This window comes from Lipotes vexillifer, unplaced genomic scaffold (genome assembly GCF_000442215.2).
Source record: "Lipotes vexillifer unplaced genomic scaffold, Lipotes_vexillifer_v1.1 scaffold426, whole genome shotgun sequence".
Classification (NCBI taxonomy): domain Eukaryota; kingdom Metazoa; phylum Chordata; class Mammalia; order Artiodactyla; family Lipotidae; genus Lipotes; species Lipotes vexillifer.
Window position 1 is genome coordinate 3,216,507 of NW_006779491.1, and position 25,111 is coordinate 3,241,617.

At 48.0% G+C, this 25,111-nt stretch overlaps 1 protein-coding gene across 1 annotated transcript in view; it reads right to left on the reverse strand.

Annotated features, from left to right (window-relative positions):
- KATNIP (katanin interacting protein) overlaps nt 1–25,111 on the reverse strand; it is a 155,688-nt gene that overhangs the window by 76,170 nt on the left and 54,407 nt on the right. The window contains exons 7-11 of the mRNA XM_007452838.1: nt 21,070–21,201; nt 5,913–6,085; nt 4,850–4,909; nt 3,261–3,379; nt 1,682–1,784 (exon numbers count right to left, since the gene is read on the reverse strand). Of these exons, the coding sequence (XP_007452900.1) occupies nt 1,682–1,784; nt 3,261–3,379; nt 4,850–4,909; nt 5,913–6,085; nt 21,070–21,201 (587 nt within the window). The remainder of the gene's footprint in view (nt 1–1,681; nt 1,785–3,260; nt 3,380–4,849; nt 4,910–5,912; nt 6,086–21,069; nt 21,202–25,111) is intronic.

Here is a 25,111-nt window from a genome sequence, read left to right on the forward strand (position 1 = left end):
GGGAAAGAGCAGAGCTGGGACTGGGCATTGAGGTGGGGATGAGGCTCAGGATGCAGCTGACACGGTACAGACATAGTGTGAGCTTCTGGATCAAGCCCTGCTTGATCCTGACTACGGCATTCATTACAAAGAAATGTGGCATTTTTCTTCTCTTTGTTTTTTTGTTTTTTGTTTTTTTGTGTGGTACGCGGGCCTCTCACTGTTGTGGCCTCTCCCGTTGCGGAGCACAGGCTCCGGACGCACAGGCTCAGCGGCCATGGCCCACGGGCTCAGCCGCTCCGCGGCATGTGGGATTCCCCCCGGACCGGGGCACGAACCCGCGCCCCCTGCATTGGCAGGCAGACTCCCAACCACTGCGCCACCAGGGAAGCCCGCCCTAGATTTTTTTAGACGGCATATTTCCTGATTCCTCCTTGCCTTGTGCCAGGCACGGAGCCATCTGCCCTTACAGACCTTTCCTCTTCCAGCTGCACAGTGGCCCCGTGGGCTGTGGATTATTTACCCAGTTTGACAGTCACACACCCCCAGGACCAGACAGCTTAAGAGGCTTATGTAAGGTCACACGACCTCTAAATGATGATGCCAGACTCCAAGCCAGAACTCCAGTCTGGGCTGGAGCAGGGCTCTTTCTGCTTTCATACGAGCTTTATGTGTGACTTTGGGAGGGCTTCCTGTTAAGTCCCCATTGACCAATCACAAGATGGGTGACCGCTGAACCAAATAGTTATAAGAAAGGCTTGGGTAGAGGAAGAGATGAGAGGATGTGCTGGACACACACCTTTTGACCCAAAAGAGAAACGCATCATCCGTTATCCATCCATCCTGATGCTACCTTGCCCTTTCACCGTTCATGTCTCAGCTCCATCGACCCGCTCACAGCCATATCCTTGCCCAGTCGCTGCAATCATATCAGACTCGATGAAGATGAACATCACTTTTTGCAGCTAACTTTATATCCTTAACATTTTCTATCCGCATAATCTCCATAATGAAAATTTCCATCCTTTTACACGACTGCATTGTGCTGACGTATCATACTTTCCTGATTAACTCTACTATTGTGAGACATTTATGTTATTTCTGTGTTTTTTTCTCTCACCTTTCCCTTCTTCCAATAATTGTGCAATAGACATTTTTGCGCCTATAGTTTTTTATTTCTGTTGAGTGAATTCTTCAGGGTAAGGAAGTGGGATTGTCAGGCTGAAAGACATAAGTATTTCTCAGGCTCTTCCTAAGAGCCTTTCGGCTTTTCAAAAGCTTTCCACCCATTTCTATTGCTGCCAGCAGGGTAAGACTGCCAGTTTCACTGTAACCTTGCCAGTGCTAGAGGTTATCATCAAGAATAATTTGTTAACTGAGATTTGTTAACATCAAATGGGATGTTAAGGTTGCTCTGATTTGTATTTCTTGATTACAAGCGATGCTGGATATTTTTGTTGGGCTTTACAGGCTATTTATATTTCCTCTTGTGTGGACAGGCTTCCGTCTTCTGAAACTTCACGCTCCATTGCACGGATGTCTATGTGCTGGGGAGGAGTGGGGATGGAGACTGGGGCAGAAAGATGCTAAGTTTACCACTGTCAGAGCAGCTCCCACCGAACAGAAATGATTGTACTGAGGGGCCCTTCCTCCCTCAGCCTTCAGGCAAGACATGAATGCCTTCATAAGTCAAGGTTCTCACCTCTGGGTCCAGAACTTGCTCCTCAGTGGGTGAAACAACCTGGCTGAGTTGGGTGGAGTCACTTTCGATGGCCTGGAGGACTTTCAGAACCTTCTGCTGGTGTCTGAAATTGATTTTGTTTTAGCAAACAGGTATCGATAGTAATGAGAAAGTTTGCATCAAGGGTACCAGGCTTACTTTTCTATTTCAGAGAGAAGTAACAATTTGAGACGAAAATACTCACACCCCCGCAGACAGATCAAAGGCGCACACCAGCTGGTTTTCTCCCTTTATAAATAATTGTACAATTAGCGATGAAAGAAGGGCCAAGTAAGAGAAATTGCTTGGGGCCAGATGGCCAGATGATGTCCTTAAGCTGACTGCTAGGCTGTAAGAGTCTAGAGCGGGTGTCTACACAGTACATACAGCCTGCAGGTCAAATGCAGCCCGCAGCCTGTTTCTGTGTGGCCTGCAAGCTAAGAATGGTTTTTACATTGTTAAAGGGTTGTTAAAACAAACAAACAAACAAAATGTGAAAAGCCTGAAGGATTTGCTATCTGGCCCTTTACTGAGAAAGTCTGCCAGCTCCTGATCTAGTGACCTGCCTTGCCTCTCTAGTTTCTGAGGACACAGCATTCCAAACCTAGCAGAGAGCTGTCTGCAAACACACCCTACTTGTGCTGTTTAAGGCTGAGAACTCCCAAGACCCTGAAGCACAAAGGATCTTGATGATGAAGAAAGAAGCATTTGGTGATGTGTGTGCTGCTTGTAACATATCCTGTATCTGTATCTGATGTAACACATCCTCATGGCCCAGCCCTTTCACTCGCCCTTTCAAGTTCTTATTCATGGCCACAGTGGTCCACAGCATGGTTTCCAATCTGGGGTCTGCAGACTCCTGGAGGAGAATACATAGATTGGCCGGGAAATTCCTCCTTTGTGCAGAGAAAAAGCCCCCACGCCTTTCGGGGCTGATGCAGCCTCAGGCCAGAGCCTCAGCTTAGCGACCACTGTGCAGGCTGGACTTCAGCTGCTCTCACCGCTCAGCCAGGCATGAGCGCTGCACAGACTACCACGTGCCCAGCTCTGCACAGCGGCCCGGGGAGCATGGTGGGGCTCAAATGTGTGCTTGAAGCTATTGGCTCGGCATGGTGCATCTTTCTGAAGATCAGTGTTGCCTGATGACTACAGGAAAGCCTTTATTTTGATAATAAAACTTGACAGTGCCAATCACTGATGCTATGTGTGAACGGAAGAGAATGCTGCATTTGAACAAACTCTGAATAGAGAAAAGAAGGTTCAGAGGACACTGCCTTGGGTCACTGTCTGCCGCGCGGGCTGCTTCCGTGAAAACCTTGGAGTAGACTGAAGTTTTACGTGGGCTGAAGGGAACTGAACAAGCCAAGAGACACGTGTCTGAAAGAAATCAAGTCAATTTCAGGCTTTTGGGTTGGAGGGAGGGTGAGGGGGGATGCAGTCTAAGGGATCAGTTTTAAATGGTCTGGAATCATAATGCAAAGAAAAACCTCAGTTAATAAGATCCTCATGGCTGGATGGCTACGGGTTGCTGTTTTTGCTTTGAAGCTGCCTCGATAAGTACCTGCTCCCCAGAAGGCCGATCCTGTCGATGGCTTCACTGACGGCTCTGGCTCCCCCTGCTGCCCTGGACTGCTCCTGCGAGCTGGTCGCTGTGCTCGTTGCCGCGGTGATGGAGGGCAGCTGAGGGAGGATGGAAAAGCTTATTAAACAGATGTCCGAGGCGACCCTCCTGGCCCAAGACACAGCAGAGCCACGGTCAAAGGGACACACTTCGCAGGCCATCAGTCTTGTTGCGGGAAACTGGGAACAGGAATGAGGGTGAAAGCAACTACCTGGGGCTGATTAGATCTAGAATCCCCTCACACGGTCTTTACAAAAAAGGTGGGATCTCAGTTTCTTATGATCTGGGAGGTCCCAGGAAACGGTCTGCTTCAATGAGCCATTGAAAAATTTCTCTCATCAAAACCTTTCCCCTCCTCCAGTGAATCTCTGTTCTGTTTGCTACAAAGTAATGGGACTGCATGGAGAATGCCAGTAACATTAGACCCTTTCATTTTTAATCCTCCAAGCCTTTTCCCCTTCTTTTCCATTTATCATTTAAACTAGAAATGTGCTCTGATCTTTATCTGCAAATAATTGTAGTCATTGGAAGCTCTGTGAATCAGGGGTCAGGTCATCCAGAAATCCTGGATCGCAGGGTGGGCAAAGTGGCAAACCTGTCAGAAATACTGGCTGGCAATGGTTTAAGATGACTGGGAAGTAATAGGAAAAGTAGGAGCGATGCCAAAAGAAAACCACTATGTTGCTCTGGGGTGCTGCCCTGCCCGGCACTCTGTTTCATGAGCGTTCCCTCCGGTTCCCTACTGTCCACCCCTTATCTTCCCCTGTCCCCTTCTCCTCTACAACTCTCCCACTCCTGGAACAGGCCGGGCTCATTCCCACTTCGAAGCTTTTCCCCTGTTCCTTCCACTTGGAATGCTGTTCCTTTGTTGGCTGGCTCCTTCTTACTAGGCAGGGCTCAGCCTAAATGGGACACCTTCCAAGGGGCCTCCTCGGATCCCCCTGTGGGAGGTAGTCACCATCCTATACCCTGTCACTCTCTCACCCATTAGCACCTTGTATTGCCACCTCTCTCTGAAGTCACCTTGGTCATATACGGCTTTACTCTTATATACTCGAATCTTGTCTGAAAGCTCCCTGAGGCCAGGGGCTACTCTGGTCTGACTCGGTCACCTCTGTATTCTGAGGACACAGCATAGACTTGTGCACAATCTAACAAAGACGTTCCCAGGTGTTTTATTAATTCACGACCATATTTCCTGGGGCCATCTTTGCTGAGACTGGCCTAACTGACCTAGATAGATATAGATATAAATTTAGGATACTGAGATCCTTTTCTGTGTTATCTTGTCAGGAAATGGAAACGTAACAAGGGACTGGAATCAGCAGGCCTGGGTGAGTTCTGGCTTCCACTCGTAACCTTGGGCAACATGCTTCAGCACAGGTCTCCCCATCTGGGAGATGCGCAGAATGCTGGCGTGCTCAGGGAGCACAGTGAGGTCCTGCTGGCACCGTGTGGGGAAGGCCCTCTGGAGACTGTTGGCTGCTGTGGGAATGGGGCTCTGCTGTCCCTCTCTGGCCTTCACTGACCTCAGGGGTCTCCTCCTTCAGCAGACCGGTCCATGACTCTGCTGGTGGTCTCTCTGTGCCCTGGAGGGATGGAATCACATGATCTGAGGTCAGGATAAAGCCATCCACTTCACATCCTTCACTGATAGAGGTGCAGACTGTCTTGAGGTCATAGACACAAATGTCAGGGGCAAAGGGCCGAGCACCAGGAAAACAGACAACAGATGTTGATTGGTGATCACCCCAAAGAGCAGCCCGCCAACAGGGCCTGGGGAGCAACTAGCGGTGTGGGCGGGGCCCTAGGCTTTCAGGCAGGCAGACCTCAGCCACTTCCACAGACATGCCATGAGAAAGCCACCCTGATTCCCTGGGTGCCATCAGCCATATCTATAAAACAGTGTGATGAAACCAGCCCTGCCTGTTTCAGGGCTACTGTGAACATCAAGTTAAGGTAAAAGATTTCAACAGGTGAGTCAGGGAACATGCTTCTGAGAAAGGATGTAGACATTGAGGGATGTCCAAGGCCTCCAGCTCCCCAGAGAGCCCCGCTCCACCCCACCATCCATCCTCCTGTTTGCTGCTCCAAGCCGAAGGCTGCGGGCACCAACTCAAACACCTGTAGGGCCAGAGGGGTTTCCTGAGAAGGTGAAGCAGGCCAGGAGCAGGACGTTAAGGAGTGGTGAGGACTGCGGAGGCTGGAAGGGCTCATGCTCTGGGAAAGGGGGTCTTTCCAGAGAAGCCAGAGCTGGTTGTTTGCGCCATCCTGTCTCTGACACACCAATGTTTAACTCTAGTTGAAGGTATTCAGGGTTTGTAAGGAAATCAGCAAGAATTGGAGGCATATTAGCATCCAACTTAGGCCTAGGAAACAAAAGATGGAAAGGAGGTGGAGGAAATGGGGACTTCGACAGGTCAGTAAGCAGCTGTGCCTCAGACAGTGGATGCGCTGATTGGTGTAAGGTCAGGGATGCCTCCACTGCTCTCTCTCCTCACCACGTGCTCTTTGCAAGCACCGCTCGGACACTGCCTGGTCCCTGAGTAGCCCAAGTCCTTCTCCATCCTTTCCCTCTGCCTGGGAACGCACCTGTGGTGGGCTGGCGGGGGGCTCAGCCTTTCTGCTGAGGATCGCCCTCTGCAGGGCTTCGTTCTCCACCTGGATGGCTCTGAGCACGGCTGAGGCGTCCTCCTCTCGGTCCTCAGCCTTGCACACGAGTTTTCGGGTTGCTGATAGGGGTCTCTCTCGGTGGCTTCCAGGTCCTGGGGGCAGAAAACAGGGGGTGAGCCTTTAGATTGCATTCTTGGAGGGCAGCTCCAAATCGATTAGACTCAAATTGAGGAACATTCTATAAAAACAACTGGCCCGTACTCTCCAAAAATGTCAAGGTCAAAAAAGACAAAGACAGCCTGGAGAGCTGCTCTAGACGAAAGCAGACGGGGCAGACATGGCAGCTGAATGCAATGGCGATCCCGAGGCTGGATCCTGGGTCGGTAAATATCCCTGTAAAGAACATTATTGTAGCAAGTGGAGAAATCCGAGTAGAGTCTGTGACTTGGATAACAGTATTGTATTAATGCTAAATATCCTGAATTTCATACATAAGTGCACTGTGGCAATGTAAAATGAATGCCCTCGTTCTTAGGAGATACATACTGCAGTGTTCAGGGTAAAGTGGGATGCTGTCTACAATTTAATCTCAAATGATTTAAAAATACACATACGCAGAGCAAATATAAAGCAACTGCCGCAAAATGTCAACAACTGGTGAACCCGGGGGAATGGGAGTGTCATCTGTACTATCCTTGCAACTTGCCTTTACATCTAAAATTGAAATTAAAAGTTAGCCCTCTAACAAAGTGCCTGTAAGGACTAATACCTGACATTGTGAAGAACGGTGGGTATTTGGGAAGATTTTTGCTTTGTTTCATATTTACATGGGTCATAAGAGTTACAAAGAAATTACTCCTCAACTGAAGAAAAAAGTATTGCAAAGCTGTAGTCGATTCTGGAAGTTCTAATGAGTGGAACACTGATTTTATAATATGCAAAAATATTTGCAATATATGAAAAAGTACCCAACAAGACTGGTTGGAAAAAAATACATTATGGTACATTTACCCAATGGAATACTACGCATCTGTAAAAAGAAAGGCATGCTAAAATATCTATAGATAAATATGGTGACCTGAATTTGCTTCATAATCACCTGGGGTGTGGGTGTGGGTGCAGATGAAATTGGCCATCAATTGACCATTGCCAAGGTCGGGTAATGAACATGGGGGGTTATGAGAACATCCTCTCAATTACTTATGTTTGGATTCTTTCTCTGTTAAAAAAAAAAAAATCTCCATTTAAAAATAGAACTGCTCAAAATGTTTCCATTGGGATGTTGAATGAGGCTTTAACCTACTGAATTTCAACCCCTCGGCAAATATTTATTGAGTGCCACTCTGCCAGGCTCTGTTCTTAGCACTGGGGACACTGCAGCGACCATACAGATCAAGACCGTTGCCCTTGTAGAGAGAGGCAATAGGCAGAGAAACAATAAATACTCTAGGGTGTTCCATGTCAGAAAATGATATGGAAAAACAAGAAAAGCAGAGCAGGGTAACAGAGATGGGGTGAGCAGGGTGGCAGGGTTGGCCACACAGAGCGTTGGGGAAGTGTGGTCCAGGAACCAGTGTGAAGTGAGAGGCCTGAGAAGGGGTGGGGAGGGCCAAGGCAGGGCCTTGGAGGACACTGTAAGGCCATTACTCCGAGAAAAATGGGGAGCCACTGAAGGCTTGAAAGCAGGGGACCTGATTTGACTTAGGTGCTGAGTGGAGAACAGAATGAAGGGAGGTGAGGGGGAAAGCAGGGAGGCCAGTTAGGGCTCCTGCAGCTGCCCAGTGGAGGGGGGATACAGAGTGTGGTCAGTTTCTGCGTGTATGTTGCAGACAGAGCCAACAGGATTTCCTGACAGAGTAGATGTGGCTGGTGCAGAAAGAGAGTCAAGAATGATGCCAAGGTTCTGGCCTGAGGAAACAGATGATGGGGTTGCTCTCAGTTGAGCTGCGGAGGGCTGTCAGAGGAGCAGGTTTGGAAGCGAAGAGCAGGGGCAGCTTGGAGCCCAGAGATGTGATTTTGGCATCAGGGTGGAGCTGTCCAGTTGGCCTGTACACACACACGAGTGCGGAGTTTGGGAGGGTGGTCTGGGCTGGAGATGTGAATTCAACCTAGGCAACTTGGTTGCATCATTTAACAATAGTATCAAAGACTGACATTAATGCTGGCCTATAACTAACTAACTGGGAATTAATAGCTATGACTTCTCTGGGGAGATATAGATATAGATACAGATATAGATATAGATATAGATATAGATATAGATATAGATATAGATAGCCTGGTACAAAGGTTTGTTAAAAACCAGCAACCTGGGCTTACCTGGTAGCACAGTGGTTGAGAGTCTGCCTGCCAGTGCAGGGGACACGGGTTCGAGCCCTGGTCCGGGAAGATCCCACATGCCACGGAGCAACTAAGCCCATGCGCCACATCTACCGAGCCTGCGCTCTAGTGCCCGAGAGCCACAACTACTGAGCCCACGCGCCTAGAGCCCTGCTTCGCAACAAGAGAAGCCACTGCAATGAGAAGCCCGCACACCTCAACGAAGAGCAGCCCCCCCTCGCCACAACTAGAGAAAGCCTGTGCGCAGCAATGAAGACCCAACGCAGCACGCAGCAACGAAGATCCAACGCAGCCAATAAATAAATAAAAATTGAAAACAAACAAACAAAAAACCCCCAGCAACCTTCCATCCTCATGACCTCAGTAAACAGGCACCGCTGATTCTTAGAGATTTAGTTGGAGCCCTTTATCCTCCTGCTATGTTAGAATTTGCATCTTAATGAGGCTTCAAGTAGCAACACCAAGAATGGCTTTGGCAGGAGAGGGAGTATAGCCAGGTACTGGGTTGATGGAAAAGCTAAGCTAAAATGAGGGGACACCAATTTCTTCCAGGCATCCAGGAGAGGGGCTTTGGATGTGAATGCCCAGGGACCGGGCAGGCACTCTGAGTGAGTGAGACTGAACTCGGGGTGGGTGTGGGGGAGATGGGAGGCAGCTGAGCCACTGCCCAGCTCCAGCCAATGCCTGCCAGACAGAGCTGTGCTTCTAGTGTTGCCAGGTTTTTCTCCAAGAAAAGTTAGAATCTGAAGTTTATGTGAAATCCCCCTGAATTTATTTGTTCATAAAGTATTTCAGTTTTTAGGAAACGTGAAAGCCAACAGAACCCAAGGGCTGGTCTAATACAGGCCACGGCAAGTCCCAGCTGCTCCTCCAGGAAAGTCAAGGGCACCCAAAGGGAGCCTTGCATGCCTTCGGATGGCTGGCTGGCCTGGGTGATAATGGCAGTGGGTCATTCTCTGACTTTGATGGACTCTTGCTGTGGCTCCAGTACTGCTCCTGGGGACATAGAGTAAGGCACTGCTGGCAATGTGACCTGGGGATTCTGTTCTCCCCAGTCAAGGCTGCTTTTAACTCTGTTTTCCTTTCTTATCAGCTACTCGAGGGATGAGAAGGTGAGAGCTGGAAGAAGCTGATGGAGGTGGGGATTCTCATTGCTATGGAAACACTGTGGGTCCAAGCGGTGTGGTGAGGCCACTGGGATCTTCCTCACGCAGGTCCCTGACGCAGCTGGGAGGACAGGAAAAGAGAGTGAAAGAAAAGAAGTGGCCTTGAGTCCGTCTGGAGCTGGAACTGAGGAATCCTGAAGCACCAACACATCCTCACCCCAGGGGGAGCTGAAGCAGAACTGGGTTCCCCGCAAGGCACAGGCATTAATGACACAGGCTCTCAACTGTCACTACACTGTGGGATAAGATGCTGCTCTGGGTGCCGGGGTACAGACGTGGGTGGGAAAGGCAAGTCCCTGTCCTCACAGACCTCACAGTCATGGGGCACAGACAGACACGGATCAGGCACACAGGACACGCCAGCAGCAGGTGATGAGGGCTGGGGAAAAAATCAAGTGGGATAAAAGCTAGAGATGACAGGAGGGGGAAGGACACTATTTCAGACACTCGGTCAGGGAGGGTGACATCTGAGCAGAGACCTGAAGGCGGTGAGCCTTGTGAATACCCATATGGGGAGGCTGTTCCAGGCCAAGGGAGCAGCAGGTGCCAAGGCCCTGTGGTGGGCGGAGCTTGGCACAGGGAGGAATGGCAGGGGGCTGGCCTCGGGGAGCGACAGGAAGCCTGGGGAGCAGCGGGGTGTGGACAGCTCTCATGGGACCCTGAGGCCACGTAAGCCCCAGAGGCCTCCTGCTACTCCAGGAGGCCACGCCCACCTTGTTTGCTGCTATGCCCTGGCTCCCGGCATTATGATCGTTGTCAAATGAATGGATGGAAAATGATTTCAATTCCGAACCTTGTCAATCTCAGTATTTGTGAATATCATTAAAACATATCATTTCCTCCTCCATCTGCAGTAAAGCAGAGCTGAGAAATTTAAGGCCCCTTCAGATCCTACAGAAGATCCTATAAATAAGGGCCAAGGATCTTGTGTACAGCTAAACAAACGCGCCAGCACTCTGACACTGGGGGTGCGAACCCCAGCATCAGTGCGAGGCTCGGGCAATGCCAGGATAAGCAGAACCTGAGATTCGTAAGCTCCTTCTGCATTTCCTGCCTAGAGCACTTATAAAGTCAGTCGAAGGAGAGCCCCTGCGTGGTAACCCTTGCCTATTTATTGCCACTATGTGGGCAAGAGCCCCGTCCGCTTGTGCCTCAGTGGTCTGGGGCTATGGTGGAGCATCGCGCCCAACATAACTATCTGTTCTTGGCCACTACAACCCTATGATCACCCCTTCTTGGAAAAGGATAATCAGGAAGGCATTTTCTTCCAGCGGGGTTCAGCTTTGTCTGCACAAACGCTTCTGCCCTGAGCGCCTTTCATCTGGGAGGGAATGCTCCTGCAACAACACGATCGTTGGGTCCTGCCTGTGCCCTTTGAGTCATATTAGGCTAAGAAGATGCTTTTAAAAATTAAATCAGGCTTTCTCTGAGTGAAGGTCAATGCCACAGCTCCACCACCAGAGCTCTCCCCACCCATGGCTTCCCAGAAACCCATGTCCACAGTGCCCGTGTCCTCCTGAATCACATCCCCACTGCCCGGCTGTGTAGACTGTGCGTTTCCTCATTGCACACGAGGTCACTGCCTTTTGATTCCATTGGAGGTTCTCCTTGCTCGCTTGGGTGAGCCGTTTCTGCACTGGCCTGAGCACCACGTGAGGGTGGATTTATTCTCATCACAGATCTGGAGAACAGTGGATTTATTCACACAGTAAATCGTTGCCACCAGCAAAAGCCAAATGGCACATTTTAATTTATCCCAAGCTGCTCTTTTCTGGTTGAAAACCACTCCTCTTACTGTTAACTTCACTTTCTCTTTGCTTCACTAGAACTTGGCTTTCATCTCTCTTGCAGGGAAACAAAAGAGTGTATCAATTCAGGAGATTTACCATGAATGCAGCACACGTCACAAAGAAGACGTGAGGACATGGGGGCTGTCCGGTCAGCTCACCAGCCAGGTGGCTTCTTCCCACTCGCCAGCTATGACTCGAAAAGCTCAAAGTCAGAGTCTCAGCAAAATGACCCCTTCCCACATGCAAGGGACCTTTGAGATCACCTGGGAATCCACTGAAAAGGCAAACATTACATCTGAGAATCACAAGGGTCTAACGTAGAGCTCATAGGCCGGCAGCCCAAAGGCTAAAGCCAGCCTGCAGATTGCGTTGTGTGACTTTTTAAAAAAATTGGAAACAGATGCTAAGTTAAAAAAAAAAAAAAAAAAAAAAAAAAATTATTAAGGCTTCGGTGGCTCAGGTGACCACTTTCATTTTGTTGAAGGGCTAAAGAGCATCCTATTTATCTTTAACCTGTGTCTATATAATCAATATAATAATCCTCCTCCTCTCCTCCAACTTTTCTGCACATTAGCCTTATGTTAAAAAAAAAAAAAAAAAAGAATAGGAAATCCACCTGAAAATCGGGATTCCTGGCATCTCTTGAAAAGTCCTATGATCTGACATGGCAATCGTGAGCTGGGGAGCAGCGCCTGCTGCAGGCGGGGCATCAGTGATGGTCACGTGCCTGTAAGCCCGGAAACTGTGCACGATTTGTGCGGTGAAAGGTCCAGGGAAACAGCAGGCTTAGCCCTGTTTTGTCCTGAGCTGCACATACTCCCTCTAAAATCCAACCAGGAGGGGGAAGGGGGCTGCCCGCTGGGACAATAGCTTACATCTGAGTATTCCAGAGCCTCTGTGCATTTTAAGTTGGCTCAGCCTCAGCAGGCTACACGCTTCCCACAGCGTAGGAGACCGCGACAAATGGCCACAAATGCCTCCCACCTGCATCCCACCTGCAATGTGCCATATCGCCCTGTGACGCTGCAGCATCTCCCATCAAAAGGTGGGTGGAATCTGTTTCTCTAGCTGGGCATGGCCTGGTGACTTCCTTTGGCCAACAGGTCCTTAGCAGTCACGACCAAGCAGAGCCTAACTTAAGAAAGCACTTACATGCTGGGGTGTGTCCTCTCGGGCTGCCTGGAGACCACCAGGCGCTGGATAATGAGACCACGTGGAGCAGAGACGAGGTGTCCCAGCTGAGGTCCTTGGGCCAGCGGGACTGCCAGACGCTGTGAGGGTGGCCGTGCGAGACCAGCCAGCCAGGCACCCACTATGGAACCGGCCAGCCCCCCTGCAGCAATAATAAAAGCATTGTTGCTTGCAGTCACTGCCGTGTGGAGGGGATTGTTAGGCGGCAAGAGATAGTTGATACACCTGGCTTGTCCAGGCCTGTGCTCTTCTCATCTCTGAAGCTTATTTGGGGGCCTCCCCACAGGCAGATGCTGTCTGTAACCCTTAATACTTATTGTTCCGCTGCTGTCTCTTCGTGAGCCCAGGAATGCACGTGATTTTTAATGATTTTTCAAGTCAGCCCCCATCTCCCCATCCCTGACTAAATGACTTTACTCTTTCCTCGCATATTACAGTCCTTTGCTCTGCACCCGGCCCCTGAAGAATTTGTAGCAAAGGGTCCTGTGTGGTTAATTTTTGTAAGAAATGAGCAGCAGTTGCTTTCATCCTCCCAGCAGCAGTGACCTCCACGGCATCCATGTTTCCCTTCAGGGAACCACCTCTTCTCCATCTTCTCAGTCTATATGCTTTGGATGGATCTGGATCTGCCCCCACTCCTGGCCCTTCCTGGGCCCTTGAGAGAACAGGTGCCTCTCCCTGACTACAGAGACTGGAGATCGGTTCAGGGTAGAGCTGATTCTTGGACTCTGCTGGGACTATTTGGAGAGGAGCAGTCCCTTTCCCCGGGGGTTGCTAAGTCAGTAAATGCGAGCCTGGAGCCACCAGGGACCATCTCCGGACCACGCCTGAGACTACAGATGTGGTTCTCAAAGTGTGGTCCCTGGAGCAGTAACATCAGTATCACCTAGAAACTTGTTAGGAATTAAAACACTTAGGCTCCACCCTAGATGCACTGAATTAAAAATTGGGCAGGGTCCAACAATCTGGTTTTAATTTGCTTGGCCAATAATTCTGATGCGTGTTCAAGGTTTGAGACCCACTGGACTCAAAAAGTAGAGCTAAGTGATGAAGAAACAGTTCCTGGTGATAGCATCATCTGAGTACCTGGATCCCACCATACCTGAGGGCAGATCTATAGTCCTGGACTTTTCAGGTCTCTGAGCAATACATTTTCCTTTGTTGCTTCAGCCAGTTTGCATTTCTGACACTTGCTATTAATAATGAACACTGACATATGTTATGAGACTCTGGACTTTGGCAGAATGGTCTTCCTGCTGCAGGTTTTCTTGACAGAAATGCTAATTGCGCTAACTGCAGGGCTGTCAGGGTCTTCTAATTCGCTCATGCTGAGGGGTGCTACTTTATTTCTGTGGTTGGCAGCTTGTCTGGGAAAAGTAGTTCAGATATATAACTTCCCTAGAGCACTCTGACAACTTGGACAGTAAACTTTCTGCAGTAAAGACTGATGTTCTTTCGCCTTCAACAAGACAACAGGTCTCTGGAAGTTTCCTGGAAGGCTTATTGATAGAGACCAAAGTAACCCAGGGCATGAGGCCCTTTCATTAGAACAAGGGACAATTATAGTGATAGAGAGGAATTAAGCTCTCGTGGAGTTGCCCCATATGTACATTTAATTGACATAAATTCAATTTTATGACCTTGGCCAAAGATAAAGGAGCAAGGAGAGAAATAACTCTTTTAAGAGAGCAGGCAATAGGTTACACTTATGGTAATGGCAGGCTATCTAACCCAGACCAACCTGTCCCTGGAGCACAACTAGAAAACCTGGACCAAATAGTAGTATAAAAATCTGTTTATAAAAAGAAATCTGTTTGAAGGCATGGAGAGTGAACAGGGCTGTAAAGGGTTAAAGGCAGGAGAACAGAAACCTAGAGAGGTGACCCCAGCACCTGGGAAGTGTTTCCCCTCAAGGTGCTGCTGATTCTAAGAGCTGTTGCAAGGCTGAGAAACTGAAGAGAGCTGGTGACAGACTGAGGGCTACAGTCTGAGAGTCAGGGTGACCTAGAAAGAACCAGTTGTGAAGGGCACAGAAAGGTTAACAATGTAGGCAAATCTAAATTACTATTGACTATTTTAATAATAATAATAATAATGATGTCTGGTGAGGTTTAATATCTAGAGAGAATTAAAATGCATGACAATAATAGCATTTAATTTTGGATGGGAGTAAATGGAGTTACAGAGTTGTAAGGTCTCCACTGAATGAGAAGCAGTAAACTTGCTAATTTAAAGTAGACTCTAATAAGTCAAGAATACATGTTGCAATCTCTGGTAATGACTAAAGAATAGTAAAAGAATGTATAACTAACAAGCTAATAGAGAAGAAAAAAGAGGGATAATGTAATCAGTTCAGAATAGGGCAAGACAGGAGAGAAAAAGGAACATAAAACAGGCAGAACAAATAAAAAGCAAACAATAAAATGGCAGATTTAAACTCAAATATATCTGCAATTACATTAAACGTAAATGGACTAAATGTGCCCATTAAAACACATCGATTGTTAGAGGATAAAAATAAAAACCAATTACATGGGGTTTACAAGAGACAAACCCCAATGTAAGGATGCAGAATGTTTGAAATGAAAGGATGAAAAAGGATACGCCACATAAACACTAACCAAAAGAAAGCTGGTCAACTTTAAGACAAAAGCATTATTAGAGTGAAAAAGAGACAACACATGGTGATAAAAGGTTCAGTTCACCAAGAAGATATAAAAAGGCTGATTTTGTATGCCCCCCAGAAAGACATTCCCCCCCCCCCACAAACAGAAAGTAAAGCATCTAAGCAGGCCAGATTTTGCCTGGACAAGTGAGAGCTGGTTTGAGTCTTCTGTCCTTTCAGCAAGTCTCAGGGTCCTGTGCCTCTGGAGGAAGGAATATCTCAGTGGCCTCAGCATAATGCCAGTGCTTAAAGTCACATTTTCCCTACGACCAGACCCTAAACAAGGCCAACTGCTTCATCTGGGGCTTGACCAAGAAGCTGTGATTGTCCCCACCCTGGAGGAGCAATGACTCTCTTGGGCTTAAGGAGAGGTGATACGGCTGTATGGGGTTTTCTAGATGGAGCCACATACGCTGCACTTGATCATCAGTCTGAGGGATTTTCAAGGGTAGCTTTAACCACCTGCACTTTTTTTTGACCTTTAGAACCTCATCCCCGTGGGACATGTGGCTCCAATGTCATCCCATTTCAGTATGAGAGTGGTAACAATGCCATGGTTTTCAACTTTCCTTTTTTTCAAATTTGGCCTATGTAGGAGCCATGTATACTTAACAGATAAAGGCTGACCTCCAAACCTGTTCAAAATGAGGATTCCACCACCTCAAACAGTGTCCTCTTTAAGGGAATCAATGGGACAAACTAAGAACCAAGTGCCAGGGACAGCTGGTAATCTGATTTTTACCAGATGGACACAGTGACATGTGCTGTTTATGTGAATGCATTGCTTCCTTGCCATGGTGGTCAGGAAACTCAAAGTCATGAGTGTGACCCCCTGAGGCATTCATCTGTTCAACCCTTGGCGTCAACTTATTGTTCCTACTCTTGTTTTCCCTTTACCTTCATTTCCTTACATATTTGTTAAAGTCTTCTTGCACTACACAATTTGTTAGAACATGTCAGAACTTCTTGGAGAAAGGCAGATTATAAATAATTAATGAAGCTCAACTTCTCAAAAAACTGTACATGAAGGTGTGTGTTACAGTTGACTTGTTGAAGTCTTAACCTCCTAGTACCTGTGAATGTGACCTTATTTGGAAATAGGGTCTTTGCTGATGATCGAGTTAAGATGAGGTCATTAGGGTGGGCCTCAATCCAATATGACTGGTACCCTTATAAAAAGGGGAAACTTGGACCCAGAGACAGATGTGTATACAGGAAAGCACCAGGTGAAGGTTGGAGTTATGTTGCCACAAGGCAAGGAAACACCAGAAGCTAGGAGAGAAGCCTGGTGTAGATTCACCCCTAGGGCCTTCAGAAAGGACATGGCCCTGCTGACACCTTGATCTTGGACTTCCCAGCCTCCAGAAATGTGACACAATAACTTTCTATTGTTTAAGCCAATCAGATTGTGGTACTTTGTTACAGCAGCCCTGGGAAATGAATACAGTATTTGAAATGATTTTAGCTGATACATGGTTTAACTTTAAAGATGTTAACAGCTATATATTTATATTAATGAACATTAGAAAAAACAGAACAAGTGACTCCAACCTGTGGATTTTAGGCACGTCATTGCTTAGAACTAGACTGATGTGGGTATGTCGCAAGCAAATAGCAGTTTAGTTGACACACGAGGGGCCATGCAGTGGACTGATTGAGAACAGATACTCTGCAGCCAGGTTTTAAACACTGGCTTTACACTTACTGGCTGTGTGACCTTGGACAGATTCCTCAACCTCTCTGTGCCTTGGTTTCCTCTGTATAATAGTGTTGATAATAGCAGTACCTACTGCACGGGGTTGTTTGGGTGATTAAATGCAAGATTAACACGTGTGGTACAAAACACAGCCTGGGAGCTGGTTCAGTGCTTTGTAAGTGCTGGTTCTTCATTTTATTACCCAGAAACGTAAATATTTAGTGATCATGGCCTTCATATGAAGGAGGGAGATCCCAGTGAGCCCAGTAGGACAGCTGGGAAGGGTGCTTGACTGCCACTGTGCTGCTCCCACTCTACCAGGGGCTCTGGAAGTTTCCTGCACAGTGGCACTCTACCCTTGGTTTCATTTCTTTTAACAACTTGGCTTTTTTTTTTTTTTGCGGTACGTGGGCCTCTCACTGTTGTGGCCTCTCCCATTGCGGAGCACAGGCTCTGGACACGCAGGCTCAGGGGCCACGGCTCACGGGCCCAGCCGCTCCGTGGCATGTGGGATCTTCCCGGACCGGGGCACGAACCCGCGTCCCCTGCATCAGCATGGGGGACTCTCAACCACTGCGCCACCAGGGAAGCCCTTAACAACTTGTCTTGGAGGAATTTTCTAAAAAGCCATTTTTAAATTTTTCACATAGAGTGAACACCAGCAGTACAGACTGGAGTCCTGTCAACTCGAGCAGTGGTCAGTGGAGCCAGTCCAGGTGTAGAAGAAACAATGGCTCAGGGCTTGCCCTCCACACTCTCCACCAGCTGACCCTGAGCAAGCACTTGCTCTGAGCCAAATGCTCCTCTAAGCAGTCTATCCGTCCAGTCCTTTAATCCTTATACTGACACTCAGAGGAGAGTCTTACTCTTATCCCTGTTTGGCAGATGGGAGAGTGAGGCCCAGAGAGGTTAAGTAACCTGCCCAAGGTCACAGAGCTGGTAGGTGGACGGGAAGGATTTGTACCAGGTGGTCAGGCTGCAGAGTCTGCCAGGCCTATTTTCTGCCAGGGTTTCTGGGCTGGTGGGCTGTCTCACCACCCTAAGAGCCTTTCTGAGAATGTAGGGCATAAAGGAGAAGCTGTGCCAAGAGGTGGGGAGAGGCAGACTGCTGACATACTTTAATTACTGGGGTCTGGCTGTGCCCAAAGATCACACCACCTTTGAAAGTTCATTTACATGGGTTGATGTAGATGCTTTCCCTTCAATCCACTCTTTTTATCACTTGCTATCTAAAATGCTTTGCCTTGTATTAGTACGGTCTTTTCCCCCCATCAGTTTGGGGCTTGATAAGGGTTAATCAGGGAATGCTTGGGTGCCACCTTAGCCAGACCCCCACTTGCAGCTCTGCCTCAGGGCTCCACCGGCACCCAGAGCCTCCTGAGCCAGAGCACTGGAGTGTCAACACCATCAGGCACAGCCCACAACCCAGGACCGAAGGGAGGGTCCCTCATCCACCCCGGGGTGGGAGCAGGCTTCTGCTCAGCACCGTCCCCTGAGCTCCCCAGCCAGGTGGAGCTCCACTTGCCCAGTGAACTTGCTTGGGGATGAAGCCAGTTTGGGCTCCTCCCCTTTCCTGTCCCCTTCCAGGGACCACCTCCCAACTAGATTACTTGTTCTGGAAACCTTATCTCAGAGTCTGGTTCCCGGGAATCCAAACCAAGACAATATTTACATAGCAGGGAACAAACGCTCAGTAAGTGGAAGGATTGTTATCACTTCCTCCGCCCCCTTCCATCTGCCCTGAGCTGCTGGGAAAGAGCTTCAAGCCTCAGGCCTCATGCACGGAGTGCACTGGTCCAGATCGGTGACTGTTTGGAGTAGGGGTTGCTTCCTGCCACCAGGTCCCTTGGCCCGTCCCTGCAGGAAACAGTCCCTCCAGCTCCTCAGTAAACGTGGATGGAATGTCATGGCCACAGAGGTCACTTGTCTAACAAGGTTGGCTGCCTGGGGCTGGATTTTGCCAAATTCTTAGGACACCAGGATGTCTTGAGCTCTCTGAGGTTCTTTGGATCACAGAAATCAGAAGCAAGTTGCCCTCACAGAGTCACTCCAGCCACTAGTTTGGATCCACAGCATCAGACTGAGATGTTTCATCTGCAGCCTCCAGTGTGTGCAGTCTGCTGGTTAAGGACACAGCAGTGGAGTCACTCCACCAGGGTTTGAGGCCTACATCTGCTGCTTTCCAGCTGTGTGAATCACCTGCTCTGTGCCTCAGTTCCTCATCTGAGAAATGGACACAGTCGGAGAACCCACCTCAAAGCCTGGTGATAAGGATTATAATATATAATTTACTTATACAGTAAGTCCCCTACGTACGAATGAGTTCTATTCCGAGAGTGGGTTCGTAAGTCCAATTTATTCATAAGTCCAACAGAGTTAGCCTAGATACCCAACTAACATAGTCAGCTATGTAGTGTTGTACCGTAATAGGTTTATAATACTTTTCGCACAAATAATACATAAAAAACAAACACAAAAAATAAAGAAAACATTTTTAGGGACTTCCCTGGCAGTCCAGTGGTTAAGACTCTGTGATCCCAATGCAGGGGTTGTGGGTTCAATCGCTGGTTGGGGAATTAAGATCCCACATGCCATGCACGGTGTGGCCAAAAAACAAACAAACAAACAAAAACAACAACCAAACATTTAAAATCTTACAGTACAGTACCTTGAAAAGTACAGTAGTACAGTACAACAGCTGGCATACAGGGGCTGGCATTGAGTGAACAAGCAAGAAGAGTTACTGACTGGAGGAGGGAGAGGAGGTGGGAGATGGTAGAGCTGAAGGATCGTCAGCAATAAGAGACGGAGGGCAAGCTGCAATTTCACTGAAGCCTGACGTTGATGGAATGCATGTTCACACAAGCAAGAAGTTACTGACTGGAGGAGGGAGAGGAGGTGGGAGATGGTAGAGCTGAAGGATCGTCAGCAATAAGAGACGGAGGGCAAGCTGCAATTTCACTGAAGCCTGACGTTGATGGAATGCATGTTCACATCTTTGAAAGTCTGCAACTTGAAGGTTCGTATGTAGGGGACTTACTGCATGTAGATGAGTAAATTTCATATAGAATTTTTATATTTATATATATATATATATATAAGTAAACTATATAATGTATATAAGTAAATGATAAGTAAACACATAGTAAATTGTAATAAATAAAAGTGTACAATGGTGGCTGGCTCATGGTAAGTATTCAATCAATGGACCCCCTCATTTCATTAGAAGGGCAGCACACGGACCTTTCACCATAAACTTCTTTGTACCTTTAGAATGTAGTATCATCTGCATGTGTTGTTACCCATATAAAGTAAGCAAATTCATTTAAAAGTAAAAACAAAAATAAAAAAACAAATTTTCAATTATAACCACATCTTGGTTGTAGACCCAGAAAGTAACTGTGACAGTTAATTTTAGGTGTCCACTCGACTAGGCCATGGGGAGCCCAGCTATTTGGTCAAACATTATTCTGGATGTTTCTGAGAGGGTGTTTGGGGGTGAGATTAACATTTTAATTGACAGAAGAAAACAGACTGTCCTCCATAGTGTGGGTGGGCCTCATCCAATCAGTGGAAGGCCTGAATAAAACAAAAACGTTGATCCTCCCACGAACAAGAGAGAATCCTCCAGCAGACTGCCACCGGATTTCATCTGCAACACTGGCCCTTCCTGCCTGATGGCCTTCGAACTGGAACACTGACTTTTCCTGGGTCTCCAGCCTGCTGACCCATCGTATAGATCGGACTTGGCAGCCTCCATAATTACACGAGCCAATCCCTTACAACAAATTGTTCTCTGGGGGAGGGAAGGACTGGGAGTATGGGGTTAGCAGATGAAAACCATTACATACAGAATGGATGGACAACAAGGTCCTACTGTATAGCACATGGAACTATATTCAATATCCTGGGGTAAACCATAATGGAAAAGAATATATAAAAGAATGTATATATGTGTATAACTGAGTCATTTTGCTGTGCAGCAGAAATTAACACAACATTGTAAATCAACTACACTTCAATAAAAAAAATGAAAAAAAATAAATTTCTCCACCTCTCTCTCTCTCTCTCTCTCTCTCTATATGTATGTATATATATATATGCATATGTATATACACACACAACCTATTGGTTCTGTTTCTCTGGAGACGTTGACCAATAATACATTTGCTAAAGGTCAGCTCAGGCCTCGGGGAGGAGGGTGATGAAGCAAGGACTCCTCCATCACGGCACCCCACTGATCCAAAGCCCAGTCCCAACTGCTCGGGGGTGCGCACAGAACTCTTACTTGAGCATGCCCTCTCCTGGTCTGGGAACACGGTCAGGGGCTGGGGGCTCAGGTTTGGCTCAGGTTTGCTGGGAATGAAGACCTCAGCGTTGTCCTTCCGCTTAGCAGACAAATTCCTTTCCTTTTTATTACCTGTAAAAACACAATAGTTTATATGTCAAACACTGAGCGCAGGCAGATTTGGGAAATTCTGCTGCAGCATCTGTTTATTTGTGCGTTCACTTATTCATTCACCAAATATTGATGGAATCCCTGCTCTGTGCCAGGCACCATGCTAGTTTCGGATTTGTTGCAGACAACAAAACAAGTTTGCTGAGAGCCGTTATGTGCCAAGTACCACATTTTGGTAAATAAGTGAATTCTTCTAGGACACACACAGGTTTTCAAGTTTTAACATTTCTGAATAGGGACAAGTCTTATAAACAATGGGGTACTGGGTTTAATTGGCAGCAAGATACATAAAATAATGATGTAACCAAGGATATGCAAGAGCAGGAAAAGTATAGTAGGACATGTTTGCTGCCCTTGAGGCACATTCTCGCCGAGGAAAAGGATGGTTGAATGGATAAGAGAGCAGGGCTGGCACAGAAGAAGGGATCCAGTACCAGGGTCACAGAGGAGCATGCAGCCTGGAGGACGGGGCTGGCAGGTGTGCAGCCGACAGTGAAGAGAACACTTACAGATGACCGGGGTGTCTCCAGGGCACAGAACAGGGGGGCATTCAGACACAGGGAACAGTGTGTGTGAAGGCTTGAGAGCTGACATGCGTGTGGCAGGTGAGTGGCTAGGGTCTGGGCCGGCGAGAGGAGCCAGACAGTGAAGGGCCCACGGGCCATGATTTATAGTCAGTGTTTCCCAAAGTGGGGTGCCTGGACCACTGGTGAAACAGGTGATGACTGGGACTTCCCTGGTGGCTCAGTGGATAAGAATCCACCTGCCAAAGCAGGGCACATGGGTTTGATCCCTGGTCCGGGAAGATCCCACATGCCGCGGAACAACTAAGCCCGTGCGCCACAAGTACTGAGCCTGTGCTCTAGAGCCCGCGAGCCACAACTACTGAGCCCATGTGCCACAACTACTGAAGGCTGTGTGCCTAGAGCCCGTGCTTTGCAACAAGAGAAGCCACCACAATGAGAAGCCCGTGCACTGCAACGAAGAGTAGCTCCCGCTCGCCGCAACTAGAGAAAGCCGGCGCGCCACAATGAAGACCCAACGCTGCCAAAAATAAATAATATTTAAAAAAAGAAAGCAATTATCTATCTTAATGTGTCTGGAAAAAAAATAAGCAACCAGTATCTCCAACCTTGATTTCATGTATATTATTGTGTGGAACAATCCTAGAATTACGAAAGAAAAGAAAGGAGTGAGGAAGGAAGGGGTGAGGGGGTGGAGAGAAAAGGAAAGAAGGAAAGAAGAAAGGTGACTGGTTTAAATAACAGTTAAAAAATAGCACGAGTGGTCTGTGAATTTGGCAAAAAAAAAAAAAAAAAAATTGTGAAGAAGGTTTGCAAATGGCACAAGTCTGGGAAAAGTGGCTCCAGGCAGGAAAGCAGCCCAGGGGGAAGCGAGGCAGGTGGCTAAATGGAATGAAGATAAAAAGCAGGGAGAAGGGCTAGGTCCCTGGACTTGGGAACCTCCAGCCTGGGAAGGCAGAAAACCTGGGAAGTGTCTGCTCAAATTCAAAGGAAATTCTGGGGCCTGTGGTGGCCCAAAGGAGGGAAGCCCCAGAATCAAGGGCGCTATGGGATTCTTGGGAGCTCAGGGTAGATGTTGGGGATGAGTGTGGGGTCTGTCTGACTTGCACTAACCTCTCTGCTATCCCCCCTTGACTTTGCAAAGGACACGTGTTTCTCTACACTTTCCCAAGTGGCTGCTCCCTGGTTGGCCTGATATCCAGGGCCCAAGGGCAGACCTGTGTGTGAGCGAGAAGCCACCATGTCCAACGGGACAAGACAAAGAATGGAGAGGGGCCAATGCCCAAATGGAGATTGGCTGTCTAAGTGCTGAAAATATGCTGATGATGGTAAGAACGACAGCCAGCATGTATTCAGTTCAGCCTCCTGAGTGCCCAGGCACCGGGGCAGGTCCTTGGCACACACTGTCTCATGTGTTTCCCCAGCCACCCTAGTGGGTGGAGGGCAGGTAGAATAATGGACCTCAAAAATGGCCACATCCTAATTTCCGGAAGCTGTGAATGTGTTAGGCTACAAGGCAAAGGGGAATTGACTGTGCTCATCGGCTGACCTTAAACTAGGGAGGTTATTTTGGATTATTCTGCTGGACCCAATGTAATCACAAGGGTTCTTAAAAGTGGAAGAGGGAGGGACAGAGTTTCAGTTTGGGATGATGAAAAACTTCTGGTGATAGATGATAGTGGTGATGGTTACACAACAATGTGAGTGTACTTTGTGACACCAAATTGTGCTCTTAAAAAGGGTGAAGACGGTAAATTCTATGTTATGTATACTTTGCCACAATAAAACACATGTGTGTGAGCAGCACACAGGTGGAAAAGTGCTGCAGAAGAGGAAGATCAAAGGGAGACGTCACTATAGAAGAAAAGCACAGAGAGATGCAACGTTGCCAGCTTGGAAGGCGGCCAGGAGCCAAGGTATGTGACAGCCTCTAGAAGCTGGAAAAGGCAAGGAAACACATTTTCCCCTAGAGCTTCCATAAGGAGCATAGCCTTGCTGACACTGTGATTTTAGCTCAGTGAGACTCATGTCAAACTCCTGACCCATAGAACTATAAGATAAAAAGTTGGTATTGTTTTAAGCCACCAAGTTTGGGCTAATTTGTTATAGCGGCGGTAGAAAACCAATACATACTATTGCAGAGTAAGGCTCTGAGGTTCAAGTCGTTTGTCCAACAACACAGAGCTAGGAAGTGAGGGAATCAGGATTTGACCAGGCCTGCCTGGCTCAGAGCCCTGCCCTTAACCACTTTATTCCTCTCTCCTCCAATTTATGGCTCCCTCCTCTCCTTAAGACTGCCCTCCAGCAACTCTGGTGGAGGTCTGCCTTGGCCATCAAAAGTCTATACAAGGATATTTCTTAGCGCACCAAAGGACCCAGACTCTTGGTGCAATCCTAAAACCATCAGGTCTTCATGGAAAGTGGCCTGGGTTCACTCATTTTCTACCACCCTCCCCCTCCCCCCGGCCCCGACTCACTCGGCTGCAGCCATACTGGCACTTTCTCTATACTTGGGTACACCAAGCTCTTTCACTCTCCAAGCCCTTTGTGCTTTCTGATCCCTGGACCTGGATTGCTGTTTCCATGACTGCTTTCTCTTCCTTATTCCTGTCCCAGCTTAAACATCACCTCTTCTGAGAAGGCTTTTCTGACCATTCCAGCTACTAGCATCCTTCTCTGACCCCCATCGCCCAACCAGTGTCCTGTTTTATAATCTTCACAACTTTCAAGACCATCAGGGTACCAATCTCTCCTCCTCCCTGAATTCCTAACCCATGACCCAGCCCTCCCCTTTCCAGTTAATAGAAAAATAACTTCTGCCTTTCTCTGTGCCGCTCATTCACTGCCCCTTGCTCACAAGGAGGACAAATGGGATGGGAGAGAGTGGGGGCAGGAAGCCATCGGGGCTCAGCCCAGGCCTTCCTTCTTCCCTCTTCTGTGGGCTGGGGTGCGGTGGGGGTGCCGTCAGGTCACATGGCCCCCTTCCACCACGCTGATGCCACCAGTGGTCCAGCTCTGCCAACATCTGGGGTCAGGGGTCAGTCTACTGCAGAGGGGCAGTACTTTCAGTTGGAGAGGTAATCATTTGCTCACCTTCCATCCATGATCATTTCTCATTTGTTTCACAATTTAGAAGGGAAAGCAGAGCGGGGTGGGATCACTTACTGGCTCCTCAAAGCCCAATTATCACTTTGTAACTTCATCTGGTTTATTTATTCAGCCTAAAGATTAAGAGCGCAGGCTCTGGGCTCAGACTGCTGCAGATTCAATTCCACTCTGCCCTTTCCTAGCTGTGTGACCTTGGGCAAGTTATTTGACCTCTCTGTGCTTCAGTTTCCCCTCTGTAA